Source organism: Eretmochelys imbricata, chromosome 14 (genome assembly GCF_965152235.1).
Source record: "Eretmochelys imbricata isolate rEreImb1 chromosome 14, rEreImb1.hap1, whole genome shotgun sequence".
Classification (NCBI taxonomy): Eukaryota; Metazoa; Chordata; order Testudines; family Cheloniidae; genus Eretmochelys; species Eretmochelys imbricata.
The window spans coordinates 48,598,490-48,612,725 of NC_135585.1; the positions used below are offsets into that span (position 1 = coordinate 48,598,490).

Sequence of the window (14,236 nt, forward strand, 5' to 3'; positions counted from 1 at the left end):
AGCCAGTTGCTCGCTCTGCTGAGCACCGCACTACGGATGGAGATGGGGGAGAGCTGGAGGGGGTCACAATACACTGTGGGGCAGTACCCTGAAGTGACTCCTTTGATCTGCTCTTTTTCCAGCATTTGGCTCGGAGATGCTGCTGTGGGGAGGTTTAGAAGGGAGGTGGTGGGTTAGTTCTAAGCGGGGGAGGGGGCGGGGGGGGGGGGGCTGGCCGGGGAGGTAATGAACTAACTGGGTTTGTTCCCAGCATGGCAGAGTCATAGAATCAGAGCGTCTGTCTGCAGGGAGAGAGCCTGGGGGGAATTGGGGAGTGACATGGACTCCAGCCCCTTATGAAACCTGCCCAATCTCCCATCTCCTCCTACAGGCTGTGGAATCGCGTCCACATTTTGCTTCAGATTGTCCCATCTTGCAGGGGACAGGGCAGGGAAATGGCTGTGATGGAGCCAGCTCAGGTAGGGGATTTTCAGGGAGCTTTTGGTGGTGGGGGAGGGGCATCGTAGGGGGGTTAATCACCCGGGGTGGGACGGGGTGCGATAAACCTGCTGGAACGTGATCAACCTGGGCCTGATTTTCTGAACAGGCCCATTGGCGAGTGGGGGGGAGGGGAAACAATCCCCCATTTCTGAACCAGAAAACACCCCCCTGGGGAGGGCTGGGAAAATGGACCAGACTCCCAGTGCTGGAGCCTGACCCACTGACCAGAGGCTGCTGTGAAATACGAAGGGAAGCTGTCAAGGTTCCTGTCCCTGTCCCCGGCTCAGAGCTCTGCTTCCCGTCTCAGCCTATGGCTGGCAGGCATGTGGGAAATGAGACGACCCTGCCCTGCTCCATGTGCTGGGGAGGACAAGGAGCTCTCACCTTCTCCCACCCCCTGAAGCCTCCTAGCTACTCTGAGCAGGGTGCGCGGAGGATTCTGCTTCTCTCTCCGTCCTACCCCATGACTAGTGGGATTGTGGCTGGGGCAGCAGGTGCTTTGTTGTTTCAGATGCCAGTGACCTTCGAGGAGGTGGCTGTGTATTTTACCCAGGGGCAGGGGGCTTTGCTGGACCCTGCTCAGAGAGCCCTCTACAGGGATGTCATGCAGGAGAACTACGAGACAGTGACCTCGCTGGGTAAGGGATTCCTGGCCCCTTGGTTATTGGAAATTGGGGAGGTCTGTGTGTCTGACACCGGTCAGGTTCTTCCCTCATCATGCTCCAATGAGAAGAGGGTGTCAAAACATAAGGCACATACTAAATCATCCCCACCCAACCCCCCTAGCTTGCACGGTGGAGAAGCCATGCATTGTCCTGTCTGTGTTGTTTCTCGGTCGCACACAGAATCCCTCTTCTCTCTCCTCCTTGGGAACAGCTCCAGTCATGTGGAGGGCTCTGGACTTCGCAGGTTTAGAAATAGGCAGGGGTTTAACACGAGAGCTGGGTGTGCATCACAATTGCCCTCACCTCCCCAGACGTCTGCCTCCCGCAAGGGGGTTAAGTGACCACGTTCCTGTCCTCTTAGATTCCACATTCCCCAGCACAGCACTGGGACAGGTGCCACCCACGGAATGTCCTTTCTGACAGATGCTCTCTCAATCCTCCACAAACCCTGATCTGGTCTGATATCACTCCCTGCACAGGATTTCCCCTTCCCAAACCTGATCTGATCACCCGGCTGGAACGAGGGGAAGAGCCGTGGGTGCCCAATCTCCAGGCCTGTGAAGAAAGAGAGATCCCAAGAGGTGCCCACACAGGTGAGCGCTGACATACAAATCATCTAGTGAATGAAAGAAAAAGTTGAGAATCCCAAAAATGACATATTAGTAAGTGCCCTCGGTTCCTTCCTCATCTCACCCAGAGCAGGGCTGCAGGCAGCAGATATCACTGACATCGCTTCCCATGTGTCCTGTTCACTGCAGGAGTTTCCTTCCGAACTGGGAAGTGGAGGCAGAATCCAATTGCTCCATCTCTCCAACCTTTAGTATGTTGGGTTTTCCCTCGGTTCTATTCCTCTTAATTTCTCCTCAGCAGAATGACTCCTGTCTGCATTGTCTCTCTCCCAGCAGGTGATGAGAGAGTGAGTGAGAAGAAGGAGGGGAATCAACATCAGGAAATTCCTGGGCACGGGGAACCACAGGGGATTTTTGTGGGAAGAGCTGAAGGGAATTTTTCCCAGTGCTTGGCACAGGGAGAAGCCTGGGGAAATTGGCAGAGGTCAAAGAGGCTGCTGGGAAACCACTCAAGGGAGCAACTGGATGGATCTATTATATGTGGGGAAGGACACAGGGATCCCACAGCCCGGCAGACAACCCCCAAGGAAGACAAACGCTATGAATGCCTCGGTTATGGGAAAGGATTCATTCTGAGACCGGCGCTTCTTACGCTTCAGGCAATAAATACTGGAGAGAAAACACTTCAATGCTTGGACTGTGGGGAAAACCTCAATAAGCGCTCAGATCTTACTAATCATGGGAGAAGCCACATGGGAGAGAAACCCTCTGGGTGCCTTGAGAGCAGGAATTGTTTGAATTGGAAGTCAGCACTGATTACACATCAGCTAATCCACACAGGAGAGAGACCCCACAAGTGCTTAGACTGTGGGAAAAAATTCGTACGAAGGTCAGGCCTAATTAAACATCAGAAAATCCACACAGGAGAGAGACCCCATCAGTGTTTAGACTGTGGGAAAACTTTCATACACAGGTCAGACCTTGTTAAACATCAAGCAGTCCACACCGGAGAGAGACCCCATAAGTGCTTCGACTGTGGAAAAAGTTTCACACAAAGGCCAACCCTTCTTAAACATCAGGTAATCCACACAGGAGAGAGACCCTATAAGTGCTTGGACTGTGGGAAAAGTTTCACATGGCGATCTGCCCTGGTTACACATCAGAGAATACACACGGGAGAGAGACCCCATAAGTGCTTAGACTGTGGGAAAAGTTTCATACAGAGGTCAAACCTACTTAATCATCAGGCAATCCACCCTGGAGAGAGACCTCATAAGTGTTTAGACTGTGGAAAAAGTTTCACAGAAAGGCCAACCCTTCTTAAACATCAGGCAATCCACACAGGAGAGAGACCGCACAAGTGCTTAGACTGTGGGAAAAAATTTGTACGGAGGTCAGGCCTAACTAAACATCAGAAAATCCACACAGGAGAGAGACCCCATCAGTGTTTAGACTGTGGGAAAACTTTCATACACAGGTCAGACCTTGTTAAACATCAAGCAGTCCACACTGGAGAGAGACCCCATAAGTGCTTAGACTGTGGAAAAAGTTTCACAGAAAGGCCATCCCTTCTTAAACATCAGCTAATCCACACAGGAGAGAGTCCCCATAAGTGCTTGGACTGTGGGAAAAGTTTCACATGGCGATCAGCCCTGGTTACACATCAGAGAATACACATGGGAGAGAGACCCCATAAGTGCTTAGACTGTGGAAAAAGTTTCACAGAAAGGTCAACCCTTCTTAAACATCAGGTAATCCACACAGGAGAGAGACCCCATAAGTGCTTGGACTGTGGGAGAAGTTTCACATGGAGATCAGCCCTGGTTACACATCAGAGAATACACAAAAGAGAGAGACCCCATAAGTGCTTAGACTGTGGAAAAAGTTTCACAGAAAGGCCAACCCTTCTTAAACATCAGGCAATCCACACAGGAGAGAGACCCCACAAGTGCTTAGACTGTGGGAAAAGTTTCACATGGCGATCAGCCCTGGTTACACATCAGAGAATACACATACAGCCCTGGTTACACATACAGAGGTCAGACCTTGTTAAACATCCAGCAGTCCACACCGGAGAGAAACCCCAAAAGTGCTTAGACTGTGGAAAAAGTTTCACAGAAAGGCCAACCCTTCTTAGACATCAGGTAATCCACACAGGAGAGAGACCCCATAAGTGCTTGGACTGTGGGAAAAGTTTCACATGGCGATCAGCCCTGGTTACACATCAGAGAATACACACGGGAGAGAGACCCCACAAGTGCTTAGACTGTGGGAAAAAATTTGTACGGAGGTCAGGCCTAATTAAACATCAGAAAATCCACACAGGAGAGAGACCCCACAAGTGCTTAGAATGTGGGAAAAGTTTCATACAGAGGTCAGACCTTGTTAAACATCAAGCAGTCCACACCGGAGAGAAACCCCATAAGTGCTTAGAATGTGGAAAAAGTTTCACAGAAAGGCCAACCCTTCTTAAACATCAGATAATCCACACAGGAGAGAGACCCCATAAGTGCTTTGACTGTGGGAAAAGTTTCACATGGAAATCAGCCCTGGTGACACATCAGAGAATACACACAGGAGAGAGACCCCACAAGTGCTTAGACTGTGGGAAAAAATTTGTACGGAGGTCAGGCCTAATTAAACATCACAAAATCCACACAGGAGAGAGACCCCATAAGTGCTGAGAATGTGGGAAAAGTTTCATACAGAGGTCAGACCTTGTTAAACATCAAGCAATCCATACCGGAGAGAAACCCCATGAGTGCTTATGTTTATAATGTTATATATGCTTAGAATGTTTTTCTATGTTTTCATATCTATTGATTTCTCTCACAACAAAGAATAGAAAGTGCACAGTGCTCACTTTCTATTATTTTTGATTTCAAATATTTGTACTGCAAACATGCAAAACAAAAATAGTATTTTTCAGTTCCCCTCATACAAGTGCTGTCGTGCAATCTCTTTATCAGGAAAGTGTAACTTAGAAACATAGATGATTTTAATTATATAAGTGCACTGAAAAATAAAGCAATTAAAAACTTTAGAGCCTAGAAGTCCACTCAGTGCTACTTCTTTTTCTGCCACTCGCTAAGACAAACAAGTTTGTTTACATTTACGGGAGCGAATGCTGCCTGCTTCTAATTTATGATGTCACCGGAAAGTGTGAGAAGGCGTTCCCATGGCATGTTTGTAGCTGGCAGCGCAGGTATTTAAGTGCAAGATATGCTAAACATGCCTATGTCCCTTCATGCTTCGGCCACCATTCCAGTGGAGGATGCTCATTTAAAAAAAATAATGCATTAATTCCATTTGTGACTGAACTCCTTGAAGGAGACTTGTATGTCCCCTGTCCTGTTTTACACACCTTCTGCCAAATATGTCATCATATCAAAGTCCCGGAGAATGACCTAGCACATGGGGGGACACTTTCACTGCAGATTTGACAAAACGCAAAGAAAGTAACTATCTGAGATTTCGAAAGATAGCTACAGCACTCGGCCCAAGGTTTAAGAATCTGAAGTGTCTTCCAAAATCTGAGAGGGATGAGATATGGAGCATGCTTCCAGAAGTCTTAAAAGAGGAAGACACTGATTGGGAAACTACAGAACCCGAACCACCAAAATAGAAAATCAACTTTCTGCTGGTGGCATCTGACTCAGTTGAAGAAAATGAGCATGTGTCGGTTATTGATTAGATACCCGTCATTAGCATGGAGGCATGTCCTCTGGAATGGTGGTTCCAGTGGGAAGGGACCTAGGACCCTTTAGAGCATCTGGCACGTAAATATCTTGCGACGCCGGCTGCAACACTGCCATGCGAACGCCTGTTCTCACTTTCAGGTGACCTTGTAAACAAGAAGCGGGCAGCATGATCTCCTGCACATTGTAACCAAACTTGTTCTTCTGAGTGATTGGCCCAACAAGCAGTAGGACTGAGTGGAGTTGTAGGCTCCAAAGTTTTACATTGTTTTATTTTTGAATGCAGGTATTTTTTGTACATAATTCTACATTTGTAAGTTCAACTTTCATGATAAAGAGATTGCATACGGTACTTGCAGTTGGTGAATTGAAAAATACTATTTCTTTTGTTTTTTACAGTGCAGGTATTTGTAATAAAAAATATAAAGTGATCACGGTACACTTTGTATTCTGTAAAAACAACAAGGAATCCTTGTGGCACCTAAATAAAATAATAAAAATAAATAATAATAAAGCTTAAGAAGATCTGAGATAAAAGGATCAGGTCCCAAGAGTTTATATAGAAGTTTTTGCAGCCTCTCGACAGCAGCAGGACCAAAGAACCCCTCCTCACCTATGCTCTTGAAGCAAGAGCTTGCAATTCCAAGGGCCTCAGAACAGCGCAGGTGCCTGCCCACACCTTACAAAGTGACCAGAAGGGGAGCTGGTGCTGCTTACCTTGTAACCCAGTGATTAGTGCACTCCGCTGTGATGTAGGAGTGCTAGGTTCAATTCCCCCATCTTCTGAAGATGGGAAAGCATGTGAGCAGGGATTTTCCAGGTGCATGTTTTAGGCAACAGAACAATTCTCATTCTCGCTCCCCCGAATTCGATGACTCTTCAAGTATTTATTCTCAATGGAACAGCTTCAACAGGAGAGAGTGAGGGAGCCCCACCTGAGAATAGCCCATGGGTAGGGCATGCTCTTGAGAGATGTGGGAGGCCCATGTCCAAATCTTTTCTCCTCCCCAGGCAGAGGGGGTATTGAATGCAGGTCTCTGACATCCTGGGTGACTGCTTTAATCAGTGGGCTGAAAACTATAATATGGGCATCTTCCCCACCAGGTCCTCCTTGATTTTAATGGCACCTCTTCCAGGAGAGGTGCTCAGAGCATGCATACCAGATCTGTCCTCACAGGGGTTACAGGCAGGGGAGTTGTGCATACCTTCCCCTGGTGTGTGGATCATGCTGGAGCTTACATGAGAGACAGGCATCCAGATGAGGCATGACGATAACCTAAAACTGGAAATTAGAGGCCTAAATCTGGGGTTTAGGTGCTCAACTACCTGTGTAGACCTGGACCATATTTTCTACTGATAACGTGAACATAAATTCAGAAGCAAAACTTTGTTAACATAAAGTAAAACTGCGTCTTTGGTGCCCCCCGCCATTTGTTAAACTTTTGTCACAAACAGTACCCCGAGCTCAGCGCCACCCAAGTCCGGCATCCCAGGCAGTCACCTGGATCGCCTGCCCCTACATTTGAACCCGTGAGAAACTCTTCTGCCAGGAAATAGTCGGTAGCAATGATGCAACAAAGCAGGAGCTAGAAGCCTTGTGGTTAAATACACCTCTCCTTTTTGTTCTTTATATTTCCATGCACTTCACAACCCTTATCGCTAATGAAAAACCACACCCCCACACCAGAGAGGCATCAGACACTTCCACAGCCCCTAGGGGTGCGTGGAGAAGCAGTGTTTGAGAGGGGGTGTGAGCAGCAATGCCAGCTGCACCATGCATCCAGATCAGGTTCTGCAGGTGGGTGCCGGGAGGAGAGGGGGGGGTTACAGGGATTGGCATGAAGGGGGCTCGGTGCGGGGAGCCCACGGGGGCCAACGGCGCCAAAATACAAGTTCACCCAGGGCATCATTTTCCCTAGGGCTTGCCCTGGACATACATGCTGACACAAAGCACAAGGCCCTATGTGCAGGCTGGATAGTAACATACTACTGTAAGGTCCAGGCTAGCATCATAGTGACCTACACGGCTCTCCTCACTGGTGTTAGGTTCACACAACCAATTTAAGGGAAAAAAATCCCACATCTGCCTTCAAAATTCAAACATCACAGGTGGAAATTAAAGTTCTTCCCCCTCCCATCCCTGGGGTGGCAGGGAGGGAGAGGGAGGAGTTTCCAGGGGCCATAGAGATGAGGTATCCGGCTTTGGGTAGACAGGGGTCCTCCAGGGGCACAGAGATGAGCTAGAAGGCTGGGTAGATGGGAATGGTTCAGGTCATAGGCGCTAGGAGGACTGGGGCTAGAGAAGCCCATTTTTGCTTTCCCATGGGGCTGTTCCCCCTCATGCCTCAGTGGCAGTGGCTGACCCAGGATCCTCAGAGTCCCCTTGGATCACAGAGGACAGTGGCAAAGAGTCTGCACAGTCCCGGGGGCAGTGAAATTGACCTCTCTGCCTCCCTCACTCAATGCTCTCTATGGTTTGATAGTCCAGAGAGTGCACAGAGCTGAGACCTGATGCAACTTCCAGGGTCATAGAGAAAGCATGACAGAAAGGCCACAGGAGGAGGTCATAGAGCCTATGGTCTAAGGCCAGAGAGGCTGATCTCAGGGCCCCCAGGGGAGGGGGTGGAAGTCAGAAAGAGGTGAGGGGCAGGCAGGGGCGCAGGGGAAGCGGTGGAATGGGAGTGGGGAGGGGACAGAGCAGGGGCAGGAAGAAGTGGGGCGGAGACTTAGGGGAAGGGGTGGAGTGGGGGCAGGGCTGGGGCTGAGGGGGAGTTGTCCCAGGCCCCACACCCCCTTCGGGTTGGCCCTGCCCCTCTTCCCCCGTGTCTCAGGGACACAGTCTGAGCCGGGAATTACCCCCACCTCCCAGAGACAGGGTCAGATTCTCGCCCCAGGGACGGAGCCCGGCAGGAAAGTGAAGATCGGGGCCTCGTCACCAGCATCAATAAATGTCACCTGCCCCTGTTCACAGTCCAGACAAACCCGGATCCTGCTGGGGTCCCAACTCAGGGGCAGAGTGGTCACAGGGGAGGTGAGAGCCCAGAACTGATCCAGCGCATACCCCACAGCCCAGATCCCCTCTTTGGGGCATATCTCTCCCTTCCTTCTCACAGACTCTCTGGCCACCCCCACAACCCAGGATCCCTCATCCCCCACCTCCACCTCCCAGCAATGTCTCCCCGAGATGAATCCCTCACAGCCCAGCATAGAGGGCTCAGTGTGAAATCTCTCAGGGTTGTCGGGCAGATGCTGCTGCATTTCTTCCCACTTCCCACTTTTCAAATCCTCAGACAGCACAAGGTTGGGATGAGCCGTGTCTGGATCCAGAGTCACATTCGCTGTGGGGGAGAGAGAATCAGAGCATTTGTGGCAGAGCTCAGCCCTGGGGGAGGCTGGGACCATTTTTCACTCTCCCCAGCAGCCCTGTTCTGGCTGGGACGGGCCTGGATCCCAGGGAGCTGCCTCTGTGCTGGGCACCTGAGACTGAGCAGAGATGTCACTGCAGTTCCCCACTCTGTTTCTCATTTGCTTGAAGAAGCTTCAGCTCCCAGCTTCCCCTGCTGGGCCTTCTCCATTCCCAGCAGCAGAGAAACTGGGGTAAAGGAGGGGGATGTGTCAGCCCTCAGGGCAGAGAGCTCTCAATTTAGTATTAAAGGTTCTGTGAATGTCCATGAGAACCCCATGGTCAGAGTTAAGGGTGTTTGGATGCTGCTCAGGGAGAGTGTTTCTGTTCATCAGCATAGGCATGAACTCAGCACTAAGGTTGGTGTCAGGATCTTTTGTGTGACTTCAGCTCGGGATCTCCTCTGGATTTCATGGCTTCACTGTAGTGCTGGGTGTGTCATGACTGGTGTTGGTTTGGTTGGTAACTTTAGGTGCAATGTGTTTTCATGGGAATTTTCTTATAATTTAAAGACCGTTTCCACCTGCAACCTCACCCTGTCTTTGTGCTCCTAGGGTTTCCCCTCTTTTTGTCCCCAGTGCAAATGGCAGAGTGTCTGGAGGGGGAAAGGCGAAAAGAGGCGAGATTTCTTGCTTTCATGTTTGTAACAATATCCCCACTCTTAACTGACCTAACTTGGTTTGAATTTTGACAGAGAAACAGAGAGGGACAGGGACATACTCAGATCTTTAATATAAATATAAACAAATCTGAAACCTTCTTTTACCTCTCTCATTCAGGCATCTCACAGCAATGAAAGCAACAGCCATTAGGTCTCACAACCACCCTAGGAGATACAATCTGTCAGAGAGATTTCCTTTCCTCTCATCAGCCCCTCCCAACCTCCAGACTCCAGCTGGTTTGTCTCATTCGCCTATTGCCTTTTCTCAGACCCGAGACCCAGATCCTGCAAAGACTTTAGCAGACTTTGGTCCCTTTGTTGCATCCGATGAAGTGAGCTGTACTAACGAAAGCTTATGCTCAAATAAATTGGTTAGTCGCTAAGGTGCCACAAGTACTCCTTTTCTTTTTGCAAATACAGACTAACACGGCTGTTACTCTGAAATTTGGTCCCTTTGACATTAATGGGATGTTAAGAGTTTGCAGGCTCAGGGCTCGTAGTTGTAGGTCCCTTGGGTTTATTCACTCAGCATCTCTACAGAGCTCAGCACAATGGGGCCCTCGTCCTCCAAAGAATAATAAAATTGTTTAATAAGTGTTGAGATTGGAGCTGGGAGAGTGTTGGCTCAATGGGCCAAATTCACCCTAATTGGCAGAGAAATAGAGCGGGCAGTTTGCGACTCCCCCAGTCAGTGGCTCCAGAGGCCCGTGCAGACCTTGGCACAGGCAAGGCAAGTCCTGAGATGCAGCCAGAGTAGCAGCCCTGTGTCTGTGACCCCCACGGGCTTTGCCAGTTGGGAGAGAAAATCAGGGACTCAAAATTAGGCCATTTTGCTAAATTTGGGCCTCAATGTTGTGACCTTTGTTAACTCATGAATGAATGTGAGACGTCCTGACACCTGGGCACCTGTTACACCCGCTCAATTGCTTTCCTGTCATTCAATAGATATGACCCACGTGGCCAGAGCCCATCCCCTCCCACAGTCTCAGGGGCTCATCCCACTTTCCCCACCTAGATCCCTTCTCAGCACCTTTGCATTTCCTCAGAATCTCCATTAGGGCAACAGTTTCCTGGGAGAAATTGTTGAGTCTCGCTTCTAGTTCAGGAGAAATCTCCACTGGCTGCTGGAACTTCCCCTTCTCCCACCTGGAGAGAAAACTTCACGTTTGTACATTTCATTTAGTGACACGTTATAATTTGTTGTTAGTGAAAGCTGCTGCTCTAATGGGCCTGGAGTCAGAGCAGGTGGAGCACAGGCTGTGGTCGTGAAATCTTCCCCCAAAGGTCTCATTAATATTCTTCAACTCTGTCCTGGAGAGACCAGCTCTGGGGACAAAAGGAGGCAATTGAGTCTCCGTGGCCAATTCACTCCTTGGCCTCCATGCTCTGAGGGACAGGAGGTTCCCAGGTGAAGTGTTGTAGAAATCTGTCCTCTAGGAACTAGACTGAGACACTAGCTCCCCACTCCCCAGCTCATTCCACACAGGGCTTCAAACAGCCCTCACGTGGGAAAGACTCTTGATCGCTGCTGCCCTGGGCTGAATGGTGTCCAGTACCCCAGCAATGATAGGCCCATATTCCATCCCCACAATCTTGAGGCAGCCACTCCCCGAGCGATGTGACATCTCTAGAAAATACTGGGTCAGTCTTTCCCACTGAATGGAGAATTCCAGAGTCTTCTGTAATATGGTGAGAACCTCAGGATTAAACAGATCAGAAAGATTTGTATCCAAAATGTGACCTTCCCTACACATTTTGCTGGAGAGCCCTTGGGAGATGCGGTGCTAACATCATCACCACCACCACCATCACCAAGCTCTTTCCCAGCATTGTGAAGTGTGAGGGGGAGTGAGAGAGAGCCATGTACCTGCTCAAGGTGCATCTGACATCCTAGAGAAGAAAGAGAGAGAGAGAGAGAGAGAGAGAGAGAGAGAATGTCAGTCCCACTTGACAGAGGCAGTGGTTCCCAGGGAAGGGATTTTGCAAATATAGGGAACAGAGGCCATTGGATTCCCTGAGCTAATGGGGCTCTCCCTTCTCTCATATCTCTGTGTCTTTAATTCTGCAATGACCAGTTGTCATTCACATGTCAGCAATGTACACACCAAGTTACAGTGAGATCTCTGACTGCTGGACCCCCGTGCTTATGATTCTGGAGCCTTCCCTTCCCTGTGTGGGGATCTCCAATGTTTCTAACTCAGTCTCACCTGCAGGAATTCACTCGCTGGCTTCTGATACTTCCCCTCCAGCTCACTCAACAGCTCACTGAGACGGGAAATCTCCTCCGAGAATATGGTGTCATTTTCTTTCCGTATCTTCACTATCTCCTTGTCCAGCTTTTCCAGCTGGGCCAGCAGGAGTCACTCTTGTTGCTCCAGGAACTGCCTCAGTTGCTGAAATTCAGAAACAATTTTCTGCCTCTCCTCTTGTATCTGTTTCTGTAAAGCAACAGGGAAAGGGCTGGTCAGGGACAATGAAGCAGCCTGGGGTCTTTTATGGAGTGCTGAGTGTGCAGGAGGGAGAATTTCTTTGCAAACCTAAGATTTCTGGCACTTGATTCTACCCTGTGGTTACTTGGGAGAGGATTCTCTTACACCTCTTTCATTTCTCCCCAGTGTATCTGGAAAGGGATGTTTCCATGTCTGACGTGCTTAGGACGTTGTGTTATCAATGGCCTCTGAGAATGGAGATCCAGAGCAGCAGGAGGCTGTACTCAGCATTACACTGACAGAAGTTCCAAGGGAAAAAAGAAATCAAAGAATTCACCAACCCAAGAAATGACGCAGACACAGGGAAAGTCACAAGGGCTAGAAATTAACTCATTCACTGACACAAGAGCTTAGATTCTGCACATGAACCTAACACAGAAAATCTAGGATCATGGAGAAACGTACTGATGCCCACATTCACCAAGCCCACAGAGGAATCTGCTTAAAAACAGACCTCTCACCACAAGTCTCTGCAGGTCAGAAACAACAGGCACCTACCAGATACTCCCAGCTTTTCCCCTCTCCAGTCACTTGAAATCCCTGCAGTTTTTCTCTCTCTTCCCTCAAAGGCTTGCAATGGGCCTGAATTTTTTCCTGTAGAAAGAGAAATTATTGGGGAGGTTTCATTCTGAGGGTTCAGAAGGGTGGGTAGCGGGATGTTTTTCCACCCAAACCCAAGGTGACTGTTTTTCCTAATAGGTTTATGACATCAGGGCCACCAAGGGAATGAAACCAAACAACGGAAATAGGGAGAGTGTCATATTCCAACTTGTTTCCAATTCAGTCTTTTTATACATTAGAGAGAGACCTCAATTATCTGAGTTTGACTGGTATTTATTCATTCACTAATTAGTAGCACAGCACATAACAGGAAACTGGAGTCACATGGTGGTAAATCAATTAAGGTGGTTTTCAGATTACAGAAGTGATACTAATCCCAGAAACCAACCGGGCTCCAAATATGAGCTGGGATTCTCCAAGGAGCCCAACTCCCAGCTGAATTTCAGCTCTGAAGCCCTGGGGACTGCACTGGTGTGACAGAGCGGGACTAAGCGTTAGGGCAAACTCCCAACACGCAAATATAGACAGGCCTGCAGCTCTTGTGTTTTAAGCTGCACTGATCATTGAACAGCTTCTGTTCTGTAAAAAGTTCCCTTGTTTCACCAGTGGAAGTTGGGTTTGACAAGGATTCAACTTCTCAGTTAAAGGTTTCCCATGTCAGGTATCTTTAAAGACTTTATTTTTTTGCCTTTCTTGCCACTCTGCCAGATCATTTATTTTTCTTTATTATTATTTATTTATAATAGCAGCTCCCATACAGTGTAGGCTTTGCAGAGCTGCATGATACAGATACACTTGTGACGGCAACTTGCAGTGAAATTAACCTGTCATTAAAATCTAAAGTTATTGCCCATTAAACTTCACAGCAACTTGACAGGACTCCTGGGCAGCCTCCTCCATGGGAAACACCTTAGGAGCGCGGTGAGCCTGGGATCTGTCGCACACCACACAGGTGGGGGTTTGATCCTCTTCACAGAACAGTTTCAGAGCCTCCTGGTGTTCCCCACACACCCCACCACCTCCTGCTCCCTTTGCTGCCTGGAAACTCAGCCGCTTGGCGATTTCTACCATGTTTGCCAGCTGCTTGTTGGGCCTGAGGTTTCTCTGTTGCACAGTTTCTCTGCACTGAGGGCAAGAGGCGGCTGTATTGGATCCCTCCCAGCACTGGCTGATGTAGGCTGGGCAGAAATTGTGCCCAGTCTATAATCACTGGGTCCTTAAAATACTCCAGACAAATGGGACAAGCAACTTCATCCTGGAGACATTCCACAGGGTTCTCTGAGGCCATGGTTCCCTCTGGGCAGTGTAACAGGGTTGGCTTCACTTTCCTGAGCTCAGAAATATACCCAGGATCCCCCTGTCATAAAGAGCTTGCATGAGCAGGGGCTGTGTGTCTGGAGCGATATTTAGGCTTGAAAGAATTATATATATATATTTTACAGTATTTTTTCAATATTTATTAAGTTACATTTTCACAGTTGCACAAAAATCTGGGTTTCAGCATTTCCCCCCCAATTTTTATTAATTTAAATGTTCAGTTGTGGGAAATTATTGGGGGATACGACAACAGTGAGTCAGTCGACAATTCTTTAATGACAGTAGATGCTGAGATTCAAAAAGTGAGGGCTTTATAACCATGAAAACACAGACTGTCAACATCCCCTGTCAAAATATGCAAAGTAACTCTCCTTAAGTCAAACCTGAATAAGT

General features: G+C 48.7%; 1 protein-coding gene and 1 pseudogene across 1 annotated transcript; one reads left to right on the forward strand and one right to left on the reverse strand.

Annotated features, from left to right (window-relative positions):
* Positions 1 to 212: 212 nt before the first annotated feature.
* On the forward strand, positions 213 to 4,757 carry LOC144275125 (uncharacterized). Its single transcript, XM_077834261.1, has 4 exons — positions 213 to 458; positions 992 to 1,118; positions 1,625 to 1,738; positions 2,048 to 4,757. The coding sequence occupies exons 1-4, from the start codon at positions 336 to 338 to the stop codon at positions 4,396 to 4,398; spliced, it is 2,715 nt and encodes a 904-aa protein (XP_077690387.1). The 5' UTR covers positions 213 to 335; the 3' UTR covers positions 4,399 to 4,757.
* A 3,482-nt stretch (positions 4,758 to 8,239) lies between these two features.
* Positions 8,240 to 13,814, reverse strand: LOC144274463 (zinc finger protein RFP-like; annotated as a pseudogene).
* Positions 13,815 to 14,236: the final 422 nt, after the last annotated feature.